At 34.2% G+C, this 20,214-nt stretch overlaps 3 protein-coding genes across 5 annotated transcripts; 2 read left to right on the top strand and 1 right to left on the bottom strand.

The window, feature by feature from the left end:
• The first annotated feature begins 1,461 nt into the window (after positions 1-1,461).
• LOC112776981 (uncharacterized) lies at positions 1,462-8,741 on the top strand. 3 transcript variants are annotated; one of them, XM_025821258.2, is made up of 10 exons: positions 1,462-1,939; positions 2,542-4,325; positions 5,210-5,375; positions 5,464-5,587; positions 5,669-5,781; positions 5,887-6,444; positions 6,738-7,010; positions 7,352-7,624; positions 7,759-7,848; positions 7,938-8,741. In XM_025821258.2, exons 2-10 carry the CDS (start codon positions 2,590-2,592, stop codon positions 8,229-8,231), a joined length of 3,627 nt encoding a protein of 1,208 aa, XP_025677043.1. In that variant the 5' UTR covers positions 1,462-1,939; positions 2,542-2,589; the 3' UTR covers positions 8,232-8,741. The 3 variants fall into 3 exon arrangements, with proteins under 3 accessions (XP_025677043.1, XP_025677041.1, XP_072084194.1); XM_025821256.2 differs by having other exon boundaries at positions 2,476-4,325; XM_072228093.1 differs by having other exon boundaries at positions 1,467-1,939; positions 2,386-4,325.
• Positions 8,742-9,913: 1,172 nt separating this feature from the next.
• LOC112777260 (TIP41-like protein) lies at positions 9,914-13,288 on the top strand. Its single transcript, XM_025821593.2, has 8 exons — positions 9,914-10,166; positions 10,346-10,531; positions 10,761-10,851; positions 11,032-11,142; positions 11,513-11,572; positions 11,673-11,714; positions 11,899-12,027; positions 13,043-13,288. Exons 1-8 carry the CDS (start codon positions 10,024-10,026, stop codon positions 13,145-13,147), a joined length of 867 nt encoding a protein of 288 aa, XP_025677378.1. The 5' UTR covers positions 9,914-10,023; the 3' UTR covers positions 13,148-13,288.
• A 1,657-nt stretch (positions 13,289-14,945) lies between these two features.
• On the bottom strand, positions 14,946-16,340 carry LOC112779836 (zinc finger protein 7). Its single transcript, XM_025824192.3, has one exon. The coding sequence runs from the start codon at positions 15,722-15,724 to the stop codon at positions 15,110-15,112; it is 615 nt and encodes a 204-aa protein (XP_025679977.1). The 5' UTR covers positions 15,725-16,340; the 3' UTR covers positions 14,946-15,109.
• Between the last annotated feature and the right edge of the window lie 3,874 nt (positions 16,341-20,214).

Here is a 20,214-nt window from a genome sequence, read left to right as displayed (position 1 = left end):
ATGATAGGGTACCAAGGGAGGTCTTATGGAAGGTTTTAGAAAAGAGGAGAGTAAGGATCGCATATATTCGGGCAATTAAAGACATGTATGATGGGGTCACAACTAGTGTGAAGACTCAAGGTGGTGTGACAGAAGAATTCCCTATTGGTATAGGATTACACCAGGGATCATCCTTAAGTCCATACCTTTTCACATTAGTCTTGGAAGTACTCATAGAACACATTCAAGAGCCTGTGCCATGGTGCATACTTTTTACCGATGATATTGTCCTTATGGGGGAGTCAAGGGAAGACATAAATAAGAAGTTGGAGTTATGAAGAGAGGCTCTAGAAGTGTATGGTCTGCGCATAAGCCGTAGCAAGACGGAATATATGGAATGTAAGTTCAGTTTGAGAAGGAAAAACCCCAATATAGAGGTGAAGATTGGAGAAAACACCCTACGAAAAGTTAAAAGTTTTAAGTATCTTGGGTGCATCATACAGGATAATGGAGAGATTGAACAGGATGTAAATCATAGGATCCAAGCAGGTTGGTCAAAATGGCGGAATGCATCTGGTTTTATATGCGACAAAAAAGTACCTTTAAAACTTAAAGGTAAATTCTATCGCACCGCTATAAGACCGGCTATGCTGTGTGGTACGGAGTGTTGGGCGGCTAAAGGGGAGCACGAACATAAGCTGAGTGTGGCAGAGATGAAGATGTTGAGATGGATGAGTGGTCATACGCGATTGGATAAAATAAGAAATGAAGATATAAGGGAGAGAGTTGGAGTAGCACCCATTGTGAAAAAGATGGTTGAATCGCGTCTCAGGTGGCTTGGACATGTGAGAAGAAGACCGATAGAACATCCAGTCAGGAGGGTGGATGAGATGGAAGATGGACAAAGGGCGAAAGGCAGAGGAATACCTAAGAAGACCATCCATGAGGTGGTCAAACGAGACCTACATGTAAACGATCTCTCTGTAGACATGATACATGACAGTGCACAATGGCGTCGTTTGATTCATGCAGCCAACCCCACTTAATGGAACAAAGCTTTGTTGTTGTTGTTGTTTATAAATTTTGAAAATTAGCGAAAACAGAACAGAATTTTTTGCTTGAGTCTCTGCACATGTTTCAAGAGAATTTTATCTTCCCGCCTCAGTTCTCACAAAAAAAATTTCATAGTCAATCTTTTTTCGAAAAGATCCCCACAAAAATCCATGTGACTTAGGAAGTTTTGCCATCCCTATAATCACCTAACCAAAACAATGATTTCTTCGTCATTGAGTTTTGGGTATTTTCTTCAACCTTTTTTTTGCATGGTTTTCTTCGTTTTTTTTTTCTCTATATGGGTTTTCTTCATCTGATGAGATAGAAGAGTTTGAGCAAGAAGCATCTTGGGCCATTTCCAAAAATAAAGTGGAGGAAGGAGGCCCATGATCCATAAGGTAAATGGACCAGAACCGAGCAAACCAGAAAGCCGAAACCCCGCAATGTTGGGTGAGCGAGTGGGTGGCGCACACATATAGACGCAACTGGAGGGGAGGGAGAGTTTGATTAAATTGAACGGAGAGTGAGAGGAAGGAAGGAAGGAGGGAAGAAGGGAGGGAAGGTGTGAACAGTGAAGTAGCTTACTAGCTTTAGCTATATGCGATGGGAAGGGTGGCCCATGTTTGAAGGACTTTAACCAAACCACCGCTTTTTTCTCTCTTTGCCGCTCTCGCTGAGATTCAGATTCACAATTCACAAAACCCACCCTCCCAAAAATAAATAAAATATAAAAATTAGAAGAAGACAGAGCTCTCACGAAACAACACACACTTTTCTCTTTCTCTTTCTCCGTCTTCACCGCGTAGAAGAATTAGATCAAAGAACCCTTGTTTCTTTGTCCCTATCTTCTTCATTTCTTCCCATTTGCTGCGCCTCCGGACATTACGATGTTCCTCACCGCCACAACGTAAGTTTCCTTCTCTCCTCTCTCTCTTATTTACTTGCCTTCTCAACGTTTTTCTTTGCCTTCATTCGTCTTCTTTGAGCTCGTTTCGACATTCTTCTTTGTCGTCGAAGACGTGGAAAGGAAATTGGTGGTAATAAAAATGTCTGAAACTTCAAAATGCAGTGCACATCATTCCTGATGTCGGTGGTTTCAACTTTCAACTCCTACCTTTTTTTCCCTGCCCTAAATATCCCTCGTGCAATTCATTGTTATTATTTTGTGTATCTGCTGTAGAGTTAGTTAGAGTTAGAGACTACAACATCAAAGCTAGATGCACATGGTTAGATTTGTTCCCTACATTGCTTCTTTGTTGGGTTGCTTATTGTGGTTTAAAATTAAATTCGTGTAATGACTGCATGAGTAAAGATATTTTCGGTCGTGACTTTAAATGTGAATTTTTATTTCAGTAGTTGTTGATTCCCACATCTTGTGTTCATGTTAAGTGTTAGACATGCATTATGAAAAGGCTCAAAGAGGATTGATTCTTATCTGTGTAGCTTCCTTTCCTTCCTGATTATGTGGGTGGATGCTGTCGGCGTGGATATTTCCTTGGACCAATGCAGGGCGAACTAGAAGAATTTACAAGCCCCAACAAAAGTGCCTCTAGAAAGATGCAAACACCGGATGCTGGAACAGAACAATGTCATTTGTCAGAGAAAACATCTCAGGTGGGTTCCGAATGTTTAGACAACAAGCAAGGTGTGCCTGGCAATGTGTTAGGCAGTTCTCTTATTGATGACCAAGCTTCTGAGAAAATGGCCAAGAGTTCTGAGTGTTTGGACAACAAGCAGAGCATGCCTAGTGATGTGTTAACAAGCTCCATGATTGATGAAAACTCAAACCGTGTGGCCGAGAATTCTGAGCTTTTGGACGACAAGCAAAGCATGCATAGTGATGTGTTAACCGATTCCGTGATTGATGAAAAATCAAACCAAGTTTCTGAAAAAATGACTGATGGTACGCAGTGTTTGGGCAACAAGAAAAACTTGCAAGGTGAAGTGTTAACCAATTGTGTAGTTGATGAAAAATCAAATGAGGTCTCTGAAAAAATGATCGAGGGTCCTGAGCATTTGGCCAGCAGGCAAAGCATGCATAGCGATGATGCATTGACCAATTCTGTGATTGATGAAAAATCAAACCAAGTTTCTGATAAAATGTTTGAGTGTCTTGAGCATTTGGCCAACAAGCAAAGCATGCATGGTGCTGTGTTAACCAAATCTGTGATTGATGAAAAGTTAAATCAAGTTTCTGACAAAATGACTGAGAGTCCAGAGTGTTTGGACAACAGGCAAAGCCTGCATGGTGATGTGCTAACCAATTCTGTGATTGATGAAAAAACAAACCAAGTATATGAAAAAATGACTGAGAGTCCTGAGCGTTTGGACAAGAAGCAAGGCATGCATGGCGATGTGTTAATCAATTCTGTGATTCGTGAAAACTCAAACCATGTTTCTCGCAAAATGACCGAGAGTTCTCAGTGTTTGGACAACAAGCAAAGTGTAATTGACGAGGTGTTAACCAGTCATGTGATTGATGAAAAATCGAACCAAGTTTCAGACAAAATGACAGAGAGTTCTCAGTGTTTACACAATGCACAAAGCATGCCAAGCAATGTGTTAACCAGCTCTGTTATTGATGAAAACTCAAACCAAGTTTCTGGAAAAATTATTAGGGGTGCTGTTATTGCACTGCCTGCACAACGCCAGCGTGATTTGAAAAAGAGTTGTCAAACTGCAGAAGGTTCATGCTCTCAACGGAGTACCTCAGAACAAGACCCCTCTCATTTGTCTAATGACAAATCAGAGATCAAATGTCAGCCTTTTTCTCAGAATGGCCAAAATGTGTCCGTGGAAATAAATAATCCTGTAACTGGTTCTCTTGTTGAGAACCAAACGCTATCTGTTCCAACACAAGTGAACACCACTTCTGCAAATGGACTACAGGATCCAGCTCCAGCATCTGTAGATGTGAAAAATACTGGTTTGAATTGTTCAAAAAGAAAATCTACAGCCACAACATCTATGCAGTTGAGCTGCAAGGGTAAAAAAAGCTCAAAATTATTAAAGAAGAAGTATATGCTAAGGTCATTAGGAAGCAGTGATAGAGCTTTGCGATCAAGGACACGCGAAAAACCTAAACCACCTGAGTCAAATAGCAATTTGGTTGATGCTAATAATGATGGCGTGAAGAATAAAAGGGGGAAGAAGAAGAACAAAAAGAGAGACGGGGAAGGAGTTATTGATGAATTTTCTAGAATAAGAGCTCGCTTAAGATATTTATTGAAACGAGTTAGCTATGAGCAGAACTTGATTGATGCTTATTCTAGTGAGGGCTGGAAAGGATACAGGTGCGTTGGTTTTGCAATTACCTTGCTCTTTGTTTAACTTGTAATCTATTTAGCATTTGCCTGATTTATGTTGGATCTTAGCCTCTATTAGGAATGTCATTAAATTGGTTAAATGGTCCAGAGTTTTCTGACCATTGATTCAGTGCCATTTGTAGGATTTCTGAACAACTTGCTTTATACAATGCTCAGTGAATGACATTGTATATTTCTATGCCCTAGAGTAAATAATACAGTATAGCTGTATAGGTGCTACGGTAGTAGGATTTATTATTATTATTATTACAAAAGCTAGAGTAGTAGGATTATTATTGTACTGAGTCTTACTCTTAAGAGTGTAAATGATATGGGCTAATACTAGCATTAACAATTTGTAAATTCTGTCTCAGCAAAATAGTATCATTTGCTTTTGTTTAATTGTTATTTCGAGCATAAGCTTTCTCTAGATGATGACTTCTATGTTAAATCATTCTTTCTTCTTATCTTTATTGTTATTGCTATTACAAAAAGTTTTAAATTTGCCTCATTTGGGGTGCTTTCTAATTTCATTTGTCTCAGTTTAGTTTGTAATATTACATTCACTTCCTTTAATTAATCAGTGTTATACAAAAGCCTCTCTTACATGTGACTTACAGTTATAAAGTGACCTTTGTACCCATATTTTCTATCTCTTTTCTTAAGGGTATTCTTGACATTTTTTAAAAATTATTTTAAACTACCAAAGATGAGGGCCATATAACTAGAAAGGGATTCAAGGTGTGTTTCTTTAGTTTGCCCTTATTATTGTGATTGCATACTAATATAAAAGTCTTATCATGGCCTGTGCTTGTTTTCAATATTGAGGTGCCTTAACTGTGTCTACCTGTTGGTTTGTGATAATTTTGCAGTTTGGAAAAGTTAAAGCCTGAAAAGGAGCTTCAACGGGCTAAGACTGAAATACTTCGACGTAAATTGAAAATGAGGGATCTCTTTCGATATTTGGATTCATTGTGTGCTGAAGGAAGGCTTCCTGAATCTGTGTTTGATTCTGAAGGAGAGATTGACAGTGAGGATGTAGGATTCACATGTCTGATTCCTAAATGAAGTATCCACTTCTGGATTTTGGAGTTGTGATTACTAACTTTCAATTTTATGAGTGCAGATATTCTGTGCAAAATGTAGTTCCAAAGAGTTGAGCACAAACAATGATATAATTCTCTGTGACGGTGCTTGTGAACGTGGATTTCACCAGCTTTGTGTGGATCCTCCTTTGTTAACTGAAAACAGTAATCTCTTGTTTACTGCATTGATTGGTCACTTTGTACTTCCAAGTTGTCTATCATTTATTTATTTGCTGTGGCTTACAGTTCCACCTGGCGATGAGGGTTGGCTATGCCCGGGATGTGATTGCAAAGATGACTGTATTGAAATTGTTAATGACTCCTTAGGAACACGTCTCTCTCTTGAGGATAGCTGGGAGGTTGGGGAAATTTATTTATGTGTATTACTGTATTTTTGTTCAATATTGTGATGACTCTTTTTTAGGATTTTTACTCTCCTGATTATGTGACTGGTCCTTGTTCAGAGGGTTTTTCCAGAAGCAGCTGCAGTTGATGCATTCAATGTGGATCACAACTCAGGACTTCCTTCTGATGATTCTGATGATGATGATTATGATCCTGATGTTAAAGAAGATGTGGAGGCTGAAGGGGGTGAATCAAGTTCTGATGAATCTGAGTATGCTTCTGCTTCTGAGAAATTGGAGGATTCAGGCCATGAGGATCAGTACATGGGCCTTCCTTCTGAAGATTCTGAGGATGATGATTATAATCCTGATGCTCCAGATCAAGACATGAAAGTTGCAGAGGAAAGTTCGAGCTCTGATTTCACATCTGATTCTGAGGATCTTGCTGCTACAATTAATGATAATATGCCCCCAGGACACGGTGAAGATATCACATCTGCATCATTGGATGATGCAAAGAAGTTTAAAGGATCCAGCAAAACAAGTAAAGTCGGTAAGAAGCCATCTATAACTGATGAATTGTCATCTTTACTAGAGGCAGATCCTGGCCAAGAGAGTTACACTCCTGTTTCGGGGAAAAGAAATGTGGAAAGGTTGGACTACAAAAAGCTGTATGATGTAAGTTCTGTTTAATGGTACAAGGTTCAAAATAGTATCGTATCAGTTTGCATGCATGGTTATTTGAATTAGGATATGTGAATCTGATACACAACATGACGGTGACATGTGAATGTTCTTTCATATCAACCTCACTATTTAAATGTGATTCTGATGTTGTGGTACATTTCCTTCACATACACAAACATGCCAGCTTGTATATATACAAGAGTGGATGCATAGAGTCAAAGTTATTTCTTGTCACATTCTTTAGCTCCCCCCGCCTAATATATTCATGTATGCTACTTCTTTAGGAGACATACAAAAGTGATACTAGTGATGATGATGAAGACTGGAATGCTACTGCTACCCCAACTAGGAAGAAGAATGTCACTGGTAAATTGACTCCAGTGCCACCAAATAGAAAAGCCTCAAATAATTCTACACATACTCTGAGAAGTGACGGTAAAGCTGAAAAAACAAATAACTCAGCTGCTAAATCACTTGAAGGCTCTGGAAAATCAGGTTCCGGGGAGAAAAAACCAAGATCTTCAACATACAACAGACTTGGAGATGTTGCAATTGAGGTAAGGATGAATTACTGTCTAATTAAATGGTACAAAAAGCTGTATGATGTAAGTTCTGTTTAATGGTACAAGGTTCAAAATAGTATCGTATCAGTTTGCATGCATGGTTATTTGAATTAGGATATGTGAATCTGATACACAACATGACGGTGACATGTGAATGTTCTTTCATATCAACCTCACTATCTAAATGTGATTCTGATGTTGTGGTACATTTCCTTCACATACACAAACATGCCAGCTTGTATGTATACAAGAGTGGATGCATAGAGTCAAAGTTATTTCTTGTCACATTCTTTAGCTCCCCCCGCCTAATATATTCATGTATGCTACTTCTTTAGGAGACATACAAAAGTGATACTAGTGATGATGATGAAGACTGGAATGCTACTGCTACCCCAACTAGGAAGAAGAATGTCACTGGTAAATTGACTCCAGTGTCACCAAATAGAAAAGCCTCAAATAATTCTACACATACTCTGAGAAGTGACGGTAAAGCTGAAAAAACAAATAACTCAGCTGCTAAATCACTTGAAGGCTCTGGAAAATCAGGTTCCGGGGAGAAAAAACCAAGATCTTCAACATACAACAGACTTGGAGATGTTGCAATTGAGGTAAGGATGAATTACTGTCTAATTTATGTAAAAAGTTTTCTATATTTTCCTAACACAAAGGCATGAGAGGCACACCTTTTTTTTCATGCATGTAAAGTCAAAAGCTTTTAAGAGTGACCATTATCTTTTTTCAGAGACTTTACAAATCTTTCAAAGAGAATCAGTATCCAGATCGGACCACAAAAGAAAGCTTGGCACAAGAAACAGGACTCACACTTCAGCAGGTCATATCTTTAACATTGCTCTCATAAAGTGAATGCAATTTAGTTTCTCTTGTGACTTCCTGAATAATTCATTCTTTTCCCTCATTCAGGTAAGTAAATGGTTTGACAACACCCGATGGAGCTTTAGGCATTCATCCCATAAGGAACCCAGGACAGGTGAAAATGCTTTGGCGCAGACCACTGATAACATATCTGAAAATGAGGTGGCACCTGGTGGAGAGAACAGGGACAGTGAATTATTCCCCCAAGATGTCACCGGAGAAAACTCAAAAACCCCAAGCTCTAAGAAGAGGAAGGGTATGTCTGAACCCCTGGCATCTGAGTCTCCTCAGAATGCTGATAAAGCATCAAGTCATAAAATGAAGACAAGGAAAAGAAAATGACACATTGTTGACAACTGAAGCTTAATATCTTACAAAGCAGCCAAATTAAGGTATCCAACCTGTCGTGCGATTTAAGTCTCTAAGATGATCAACTTTGGATCTTGTGGATTTGAATGTGTGCCATTTGTATTCTTAGAAAAATAGTTTTTAGATGTCCATCTTAGCAGATTTAGTTTTAGCTTTTCCCCTCATGCGAATTGCAAACACTCAATAGTTGCCCTGTACCCTTTTTAATATTATTTTTTTAGGATCATTTTCATTTACAGAGACCCCATTCCTTCATTTTTTGAGGGTTGTATGCCAACAAGACAAAACGCCAAAGTAGAAGATGAATATTAGGGGAGATCTTTTTTCTTTAAACATTAGAATTCAATTTTCATCATTCTATTGACATGTAGGCAATAGTAACAGCTTATAACAGCTAGTGTTTTATTATACATTACAAGTTACAACTTACAAGTTGCACAAAATGCAACACTCGTCTTGCTATTTGAGGGTTATCTTCTATCATGTTTCTTTTGTATTTTTTAGGCTATGGAACTGTGATTTGAGCATCAGAATTGAAATGCGATTACACGATTCCTAACTATTACACGTCTAGGATCATTATACTGCTGGGAAGAAGCTATTCTATCTGTTCAAAGTCCTTCGTTTGACATAATTTAGGATGCGCTTGTTCATCTACATCTGAAAAAATTTAGAAAATTTCTCCGATAAAAAATCATCATTTTGATTGAAAAGTTTTTCTTCACCTATTTCTATAATTATTTAAAATAATATTTTTTTAAAGAAAAAAATTGTTTAATGAAAAATTTAGCAGTAAGCTATTTTATATATTTTTACATAATTTAGACATACATTTGAAATTTCGGAAATGAAAAGATATTTTTTGAGTTTGCTGTTTGATTGGATTTAAAAACTGAGGTGATTTTTTTTTAAATTGGTTTCATTCATAAATGTTAATGCATTTCAAAAAAAATAAAGGAGTGTAGCATCTAGCGCTCTTTGAAAAATATTGCTATTAAAAGTAAAATAAAAAAATAGAAAATAAAGCATCTCTAAATTTTAAATTCCAAATTCAACATCATAAATCTTAAACTTTGAATTGTAAATAAATTATTGATATAAAATATAATAAATAGAGTTAAGCTTTATTTAATTAACAAGGAATGTAATGTTTCTTATTTAATAAAAAAATTTAAGAATGAGCTGATGATAAATATAGAATATTGATATCTATGTAAAATTTAATTTTAAATTATCATCAATATATTTAGAGAACAAATTATTGAAAATAACGTATTTGTAATAGTCTTTCGAGTTAAGTACTTTTTCCAATCATTACTTTGTGAACAATAGTACATAAAAAAATGGAGGAAGAGGAAAAATTGAACATTGTATTTAATGGTGAGTCGTAGAATGAAAGATAATTAAAAAGAAAAATCTTCCTAACATGTGCCTTAATAGCATATTTAAGAATACTTTAAAAGAAAATGTTTATGGCATATAATTCCCTAAAAAAGTATGCGCTAACATTTCTAAAAAATTTTGGAACATTTTTGTCAACCTTTTAAGCTTTATTTTTGGATTTTGTCGACCTTTTAAGCTTTTTTTTTTGGTCAGGGACCTTTTAAGCTTAAATCAGGCCTGTGGTGAAGCTAAATGGGCCAAAAGCCTGATCCATGTCCAATGATTGGATCCGAAACCAGGCTTCGTTTCGGACCCAACTCTCAAATCACCGAGTCAGTGAAATGTGAACTGAACTGAAGCTCGAAACGCAAAGCAGGCGAAGATGGCAGTGGAGATTGACGACAAAGACTTGAAAGCCGCCGGCGCTGAACTCTTCGCTGATGGCGGCAATCGCGGTGTTCGCATCCATGGATGGCTGATCGAGTCTCGCACACACTCCATTCTCAACTCCGCAGCTATCCAAGAGTCAGTAATTTTTCGTATTCTCAGTTAACCCTAACTTTGCAACTTTTTAGGATGTTTCCACATTTTCATGGATGTTAGAAAGATGTGACCCTTTAATTGCGTATATTATTCTTAATTGGATATTTGAGCCTTTGATTCCTTTGCTTTGTTTTGTAATGATGATGGATCATGTGTCGCAGGTGGGAACATAAACTTGATACTAATCATTTACCGGAAATGGTTTTTGGGGAGAACACTTTGATTCTGAAGCACTTGAGCAGTGGCACCAAAATTCATTTCAATGCGTTTGATGCTCTTTGTGGTTGGAAGCAGGAAGCCTTGCCACCAGTTGAAGTTCCTGCAGCGGCTAAATGGAAGTTTAGAAGGTAATGGATGAAATAATGCACTACCATGTTTTCTACCTTAGCTCAAAAATCAAAATTCCTTTGTTATTAGATACATCATGAAACTGCTTAGTGTTTGATTGCGGCATTTACTCCTATTGGATTGGATATGAATGTTTTCTTACCACCATGTCATTATCATCGTGATAGCTTTTTTTGCACGAGGTATTTATGTTGTAAGTCTCACATTCTCTTTGGGGAAAATGTGCAGCAAGCCTTCTCAGCAAGTAATACTAGATTATGACTATACTTTTACAACACCTTATTGTGGAAGTTGCACAGTTGAGAATGATAAAGATATGGTATGCATTTATACTTTCTTCTTCTTTATGGACTGAATCTACCAACTTGACTGCATTTCTTTTTCGTTTGAGTCATTTGTTCAAACATGATTTTTGTAATGTGTGATCTTACTGCTTTCAATAATTTATTGATAACTACAGCTACATAGTGATAGAAGATATTCAATTTTTGTATGCCAGAATGCAAAAGAAACTTCTGAGGAAACAAGCAATATCCTTTGGCAAGACTGCAAGGAACAAATTGATTTGGTTGCATTGGCATCCAAAGAGCCTATATTGTTTTATGATGAGGTGAGTAAAAACTACCTTAACTAATCACCTCGCTAGTCTGTATTCAGAACAGTTTTTGTATACGAATTTTTTTATGGGCCTTGGGATTTCTCTTCTGCATTGTTTAAGAAAATTGTGCTCACGTGAAATCAAGAAATAGAAATAGCATGTAGTTGCTGTTGATCTGACCATTTTGACTTGTTAATCACCTAATCTGCATAGAGAGTAAAATAGTTTAGTTAGATCTGCTATATATTTATGATATTCCAAATCCAAACAAGGTGTTAATGTATACTTTATCTGAGTTTTTCATTTGTAGTAATAAATTGCCCACATTCTCTTCTTTTATAGCATTTGCTTTTCATGACAAATAATTTCTCATTGTGGACAGGTAGTCCTATATGAGGATGAACTTGCTGACAATGGAGTATCACTTCTTACTGTAAAAGTGGTAATAACTTTTCCCTCTTTATTGATGGGGGTTTTCCTTGTTTGTATGTAAATTAAATATGACTGCCAATGACTAGTGGCATCCATTTTTTGTTTTGTAGAGAGTAATGCCAAGTTCTTGGTTTCTTCTCCTGCGATTCTGGGTTAGCGACTCTCTTCGTCTACTACGTTAAAAATTTTCTTACCTTGCAATCGTATAACATGACGAAGATTTCACTAAGGATCATCAGTTCTGTTGACGATCTTGGATCTTCTAGTCAGCACATTTACTTGCTTTATAGAGGCTCTTGAAACTCAATTTTTATTGATTGATCTGGTACTTTTCAGCTTAGAGTTGATGGAGTGCTCATTCGACTGAGGGAAACTCGCATGCATTGTGTATTTGGTGGAAGCACAAATCCCATTATACTTCGGGAGACTTGCTGGAGAGAATCTACATTTGAAGCTTTGTCTGCTGTAAGTGTGTAATTTCCAATATCCATGTGCATGTTGTGTCTCTTACAGTATTTCCAAAAGTAGTCTCCTTCTGTTTGACACTTGAGACGACATCTGTTTGCGGATTGAGTGCTTGTCTAGTGCTCGCTATGCTGAGATGATCTATGGTAATGATTTTAGGAATTTTTAGAAGCAAATTCCATCATGGATGAATTAGGTGCTATTGTAGTTTCTTGATTAGCATTACTGAAGCAATTTCTGTCTGTCTCAATTTCTAGAATTCGCATATCAATCTTAAGCAGCAGGAATAGTAAAAAGACATTGTCACGAGAAAATAGTTAATTTAGGAGAGATTTGTGGAACACCTTAATTTGTATTTCCAAAATTCTGCTTAATAATTATTTGTTCATTACTTCCTTTCATATTGTTCGGTTTGATCCAAAAGAGAAGAAATGATTATGTATTAGTTGTGCAAAGTTGCAAATAATAGAAGTAGAATTGATGTCAAGCTAGTTAGATCGTCATTTTCTCCTTTGTGGCAAAACCGCAGGTCCCACCCAAACATAAAACCGTAAAATCACAAAAGTAGGTCCCACCGAAGCCTGTCTTCTTTTCCCGTTTATGTCTCTACACAATTCCTACTCATTTGGACAGATTGAAGAACCATGGGCTCCTTTTCATGCATCTCTACCTAATCTTTTCAATTATGTCTGTTTTGTTATTAAACACACAGAATCATCTAAGTTCTCAAATCTCTGTTATTCCTAATTCTTTGCTTTATAATCTGTCTAACCGAAAATTTTGGGAATGTTCAAGCCTATTGACATTGACAGCCAGCTAGATGACTGGCGGTAGTGATAAACTCATTGTATTATACTATTATTACTTTAGGCTTTGGACTGATAGTTTTTCATTATTTTTGTTTTTATTCTTATAGGGCTCTTATTTCTCCTGCAGTTGCTTTGTCTTAGCTGTCATCTACAAGAATGGTTGTAATTTGATGTTTAACGCCTCTCTAATTGATTGGTTCATGCAGAAAGGATACCCTTTTGATGCCGCTACATATAATGATCCAAGCATAATCAGCCAGAGGCTCCCCATCATCATGCATAGGGCTCAAAAGCTTGTTATTTCCTCTTAAGTTATATGGCTGTAAATTCCCTATAATGTAAAAGGGGTTATAATCAATTCTTGTTCATATTTTTATTCAAACTTCTGGCATGGCTATTGAAACTATTACTTGCGTCATGAGGTAATATCAAGTCAAGATGCGTACTTATCATGCTTTGTGCTTATACAATTTATTATAGAATAGAATAATTAAAGATGGCAAAAAGAGAAAATGCTTGGAAGTTGGAACTCAGCATATACTCGCATAATAGTCATTTGAGAAGAAGGGTTTGCTCAAATGCGTCAATAGTTTTGAAAGTACATTTTTGTCTTGAAACACAACCCCGTGAAACATTCTTTTATACAACTTTAGCATTCATTATCATGCAAGAAACATTTCCCTTTCCTGCCTTCATGTTTCAATCCTCTCGTTCAAAAAAAAAAAAAAAAAAAGAAAAGAAATAAAGAAGAAATTCATCTTGTAGATATGACAAATATTACCGGTTTTACATTTCCATAGAATTTGGTTATTAGATAGTTTATAAGTTTGTGACACTTTTCATTCCCAGTTAGTTTTTTTAGTTGAATTAGGTACACTTAATCTCAATTCTAATATTTCACCAATTTGTCGGTCTGCCTAACAATTAGGAATTGATTCTATTATTTAAGTATGGACAAGCGTTATCTTGAACTTTTTCTTTTTAATATTATATTTTTAGGGGTGAAATCCTTTAAGATAAAATAATAGTGTTCAGTGACATTTTGTGTTACTTTCATTAAAATAATATTTTTTTAACAAAATATTAATGACGTTTTGTGTTTTAATAATTAAAATAATATTTTTTATTACAAAATGTCAGTCTTTCATGATTAAAAAAAAATTATTGCAAAACGTCAATGACGTTTTGTACTACTACCACAACCGTGTAAAATACCAAAATAATCAAATATTATTATATTTCATATTAAAATTATTCATATATAAAAATTTTAGCCCGTTATCTTTGCTTCGATTTTTTTTTTTTGGGCACTGGTCATTGCTTAATTCGTGCGTTAAAGAAAACATATTTTAAGAATGCATCGTTAAATTCTGAATAGAAATAAGTCAATAACTATCATTTTGTTGTATTATTATGTTAATCCCGATGTTGACACGCCAATAAATGTTCATGTTTTAGATAATTATTTTTTGGGTCCGAAACCGAAAGGTCAGTATTACAATTTTTACACTTGTATTAATATGATTTAATCTTGATGTTGACACGCCTGCCTAGAAAGCCCTTTTTTTTTTACGTTTTAATTTTTTCAATTGCTTGTAAATCTGGATTCGTCAAATTTCACCTTCAATTAAAACCAACCTTAATACAATTATTAAGAGTTGAAACTTCACGTGTGTTGGTGGAACTTCAACTTGAAAGTACATACATAGCATGTGCTTAAGCCTTGGCCACAACATTTTGTCAGTGAAATACGATGTGATTCTCGAAAGTACAGGAACTAAGAAAAAACCCAAAAAAAAAAAAAATCAGGTTTCCAAGGTTAGCAAAGCAAAAACTCCTGGATAAGTTAGACACACGCCAAAAAGAGCACTGCACATGAGGATTATTTCAAGCATCATTGAAATAGCAGCTGAGGCTTAGCTCAGCTCGTTAAACCATGTGTCTCTTAATATGCTGCATCTGGGTTCAAACCTTGGTGCACCTTGATGAGTGCACCAAGTGTTGAATATAAACCCTTAAATATTGTGTGGATGAGTGTATAGTGTGGGTGTGTTGTGATACTTAAAATTGAGATTGTCCAATCCACTTGATAAAAAAAAAAAAACATCATTGAAGAAGAAAATAGTAGGTATATATATATATAACATGTTATAGACAGAGGAAAACATCCTTACCCATCACAGTAAGTAGTACCAACCATCATCCAAATCCAAGCTATTGATTCTTGGAAGGTGAAGGGTCCTACCTGTTATCAATCTTCAAAAACTCCTGTGTCACAGTCTGAGGTCTAAATCAAGCTTGAGTGGTTCCTGCTGCGGCTCCGGTTGTTGTGGAACCAAGCGAAAGCTTCCGGGCCAAACCAGATCAGTTGGCTCCTCAGCCATGAAAGGTGTCCATGCCATTCCAAGCCCTGATGATGCATATGCATCATGAAAGGTTGGTGCCACCATGGCTCCTCCACTTCCACCACCTCTGCATGGCTTTTGCACCAGTGAATGAGGCTGAACACCGAGTGATCGCATCATTGGAGTGCTCATCATGGGAAATCCCATCATGGCCATGGTCCGCTGAGACTGATATCTTCTTGCAGCACCTCTTTCCCTTTTGTGCGCGTTCTGATGACCCCCTAATGCTTGTGAGCTATAGAACTTCCTCATGCAGAAGTTGCATGAGAAAACTTTTGTAGCAGTGACTGGTCTTGTTTGTGATGATGATGAATCAGGGTCCCCTGCTGTTGTGAGTGATTTGCCTCCTAAGCTCAGGTTCAACCACTCTTGAGGATTATTCTCATGATCACTTTCGTCATTGTTCTTTCCTTCATTCATCATCCCTTCCCCTTGTTGTTCCTTGGCTGTTGTCAAAGTAGCCTCATCTTCCTTGATCATCATCCCTAAATTCTAATACAAGTTGTTGTGAGTGGTGATCAAAGAAAAGTTTAATTATTGAGAAAAGGGGGAAGCTTAAAGAATACCTTTTTGAAGGTGTTAGATCAAAAGTAAGAGAAGAGAAGAAGAAAACTAAAATGAAGAGAGTGGGAAGTGAGATTGGAAAGGTTCTTTTTTTTTTTAAACTATAATTTTGTGTCATCCCAATCAGTAACCCCACCTAGTGATGCTTTGTGCTATAGGGAACAATGCTTATGTCATCTTTTCAAAGCTTAGGATTCCCCATTATAATCTTTTTTCTCCTTTTTTTTCCTTTTTTCTCCTCACAAAGTACCAACCTTTCTTGGCTATCTTAGGAATAGCCATAGAAATACAAGGTTGACAATACTAAATCTTCCCCATTCATTGTCAAAATCAAATCTCACAAATTTATTTGAATTGCCTGCCATGTGTGTCTATTACCCCCATCTATGTGTATCTATCTATCTTTCTATATATCTGCCATACTTTATTTTGTTTGCTGAGTAGTGAGTAGGGTACAGATATATGATGATGGATTCCAACATGGAGTCTTCATGTTTATCCACATTGGCCACTGTTACAAGAATTTGCATTTGTGTTTTTTTTTTTTAAATTATTTCCCACCTTTATATTCCAATTGATAGTGAAAGTAGGTTCTGACTTGTGAGCCTAAGCATATGTAGGGTAGTGTGTGTTTGGCTTTTCATTGCTTCATGATTTGATGTTTTGTTGGGAGGAACTGTACCCAGCTTATTTCCAAAATAATGGTGGCTAAAAAGTTGGAAACAAGATAATGAGGTACTTCCTATTTTAGAATAGTATTTTCTGTCTGGCTATGGGCATCTACGTGGGTGTTTTCTTGTTGGGGCTTCTTGGTGTTCCCTTCCAAACTTATTGTGGCCAATGTGTGAATGCACAGTTGCCAGAAAATGCATCAAAGGACCAACTTGCAACTTGCACTACTTCATTCAGTTTTATGATTTATCTAATCTAATTCAGTGGTCCTAGATGGAGCCACTTGTACTTTGGCCTAGCCTCATCAAACTCACTCATAACATGGCAAAATTATTCACACCTTCCCTTGTAACTTGAAGTTGGTTCTTCACATCTTTCTTTTCTTTTTTCGTCTAATAGACACTGACATCTCAACAACCAATTAGACCCCAGCTTTGTGGAGTTTACATTGGAGTTTGGAGGTTAAAGTATGCATTTGCATATCACTGAATCCAAGGGAATAGCCTTGGCTGCTGTCTCATGGTCATGGTCTTTTTTTATAACCACAAGAGAGAAAAGCCAGATATTTCAAGTTTTTACTTTTTTAAGTTAGGGTGGAAGTGGACATTTTAATATATGAATTTGATGTATACATATAGATTTACCCCATAGTTATCTCACAAGAATGAATCCAAGGTAAATTGATCAAACAAGATGGTTTGTCAATGAATGGAGATCCAACAAATCCAACAAGATTAAGGTACAAGTACAGAAGTATTGTATAGAGAAAATGACAAGACAAATGTGACAGACTTGGTGACAAATACAGCAACAGAAGAAAATTAAAGAAAGGATAAATGAAAGTAACAAGCAAACAACTGCCTCTTGAAGTGTGGATGGATGAGTCATGGCTCACAATGGGATCAAATTTTGCCAAATTCTCCATAGTTGGTTATGGAAATGCAACCATTAGGCAAGAATCGGGGAATGTTCCTAGTCTGGTTTATACATATTTTTATTTTATTTTATTTTATGGTGAATTTTATGATGTAGATTTTTCTACATGTATATGTTTGTGTTGTCAAAAGAATAGTGTGACAAGTGTTTAGAAAGAGAGTAATTGAAGAGATAAGATTTGACATGTTGCAAGTAAAATGTAGTGTATTTTGTCTTATGTAACATGTAAATGATGTATTGATTAAATAGGCTAATTATATTTATATTAATTAATTATTAAAGATAATATTGGATCTTGTATGATTTTTTTTTATTTTTGGACTTTTTGAATGTACGCTCTCTCCTCAAAAATATTAACTTTACACACAAAAATTTATTAATATTTATTTATTTTAATATATTCCTTTTTTCTTTTTTGATGACTTAGATATATTCAATTTTACAAATATAAAAATGTATTTATTTACATATTTTAACCAACAAAAAATATATAACTTTATGTATTTACATACATTTAAATTAACGGTAATATTTATATATATTTAATTTAAATATTATATCAATATATCTGTCAATATTACTCTGGGTACATATAGATATTTATAAAAAAATATTATTCAAACACCACATATTCTTGACATCTTATAAAAATAGTTTGTTATTAATTATTTTTATATTTAAATTTTTTTAATTAATAAAACAAAAAAAAGATTATATTTAATTTTTTAAAAATTATTGATGTCAAAATAACATTTGTAATACTGTCATTTTTATGGTGCAGAAAGAGAGAATATATATTTTGGGAGAATTGATTTTTTTTAAAAATAAAAATTGTAATAAGAAATTTTGCTTTTTGTTATAAAGAGAAATTAAAAATAAATTTAATTTTAATGTAGTGTTAGTATAAAATAATTTTATATTTACATCTAATGACGCAACACTATATTAACAAAAATAATTACTTTTTATAGACGGTGTAAATTGTCATCCAAAAGACCAAATATAATTACACGACTATGTAAAACACATTTTACACTGTCAATACATTAAAATTAAACTCACTAAAAATATGTGCACTCAAAATTTATATAACACCAGACATATAAAAAAACATGGTAGATACCAAGAAAAATATAAGAAAATATAGTTATTTTTTAGTATTATGTAGACAATATCTTGTTATTTTGTTTGCATTAAAATATCTATTTACAGTTGTTTATAAAAAATAATTAAAAAAATTTTCAAATACTAAAAAAAGAAAAATCTTTTAATAATTAATATTTTAGAAAAAAAATTGTCTAAAAAAAATTAAATACTTCAAGTTATTATTGGAATATTTTAGATTCAACCTATTATTTATAATTAAATTATTAATTTTTTACAATGAATAAACTATGTTATTGAGTGAATATTTAATATTTATTATGTTATTAAACAAAAAAAGTATGTCTGAATAAATTTAATAAAATTATACGATTAGTTTCTCTTTGAAGGCATAGAAGTGTGTTGAAGAAAGATGATAATTTTCCTAATATATATTATACATTCATTAATTTAATTTAAAATAAATATTAATAAATTTTTGTGTGTAAAAATTAATTATTCAGATGATATTTATTATGTAAATAAAAATAATTAATTGAATTTTTTTTTCAAGTAACATGAGTTGAAAGAAAAATTATTAACTTAGATGAAAAATTAATAAAAAAGAAAAATTCAATTAATTATTTTTCTTCCAAGTTCCAACTCATGTTACTTGAAAAAGAAAATTCAACTAATTATTTTTATTTACATAATAAATATCATCTGAATAATTATTTTTATAAGATGTCAAGAATATGTAGCGTTTGAATAATATTTTTTTTATAAATATCTATATGTATCCAGAGTAATATTGACAGATATATTGATATAATATTTAAATTAAATATATATAAATATTATTAATTTAAATGTATGTAAATATGTAAAGTTATATGTTTTTTTGTTGGTTAAAATATGTAAATAAATACATTTTTATATTTGTGAAACTGAATATATCTAAGTCATAAAAAAAAAGAATATATTAAAATAAATAAATATTAATAAATTTTTGTGTGTAAAGTTAATATTTTTGAAGAAAGAGAGCGTACATTCAAAAAGTTCAAAAATAAGAAAATCATACAAGGTCCAATATTATCTTTAATAATTAATTAACATAAATATAATTAGTCTATTTAATCAATACATCATTTACATGTTACATAAGACAAAATACACTACATTTTACTTGCAACATGTCAAATCTTATCTCTTCAATTACTCTCTTTCTAAACACTTGTCACACTATTCTTTTAACAACACAAACATACACATGTAGAAGAATCTTTCTTTCTACATCATAGAATCCACCTTATTTTATTTGAGGTATAATACACTCTAAATGTTATTTAGATTCAACAAAAGTTTACTTCGATTGTCAAATGTCTGATGCAACTTTTTCTGTAGTCAGGAGGGCAATTCGGTTAGAAAGTAGACTAATGATTAGAGAGATAAAGAAACTTAAAAACATTCTGCGGAGTTAAAAGAGATCTAAATATGAATACAAGACATCTCACCTAATGGGGCTTTTGTGGTTGTAGTAGTAGGTATAATACACTGCTGAATAGAAATTATTTTTTTTTTCTAATTACCAAAAAGAAAAAAGAAATTAACTTTGTCTACAGTGAACATTAAAAAAAAAAAAAATGGTAAATGGCTAAACTAAATACTTTAATTAATATATGCTAATAGTAAAGAATTACTTTTTATTTATCAACCAA

This window comes from Arachis hypogaea, chromosome 19 (assembly GCF_003086295.3).
Source record: "Arachis hypogaea cultivar Tifrunner chromosome 19, arahy.Tifrunner.gnm2.J5K5, whole genome shotgun sequence".
NCBI classification, from domain to species: domain Eukaryota; kingdom Viridiplantae; phylum Streptophyta; class Magnoliopsida; order Fabales; family Fabaceae; genus Arachis; species Arachis hypogaea.
This window is presented reverse-complemented; position numbering and strand designations above follow the sequence as displayed.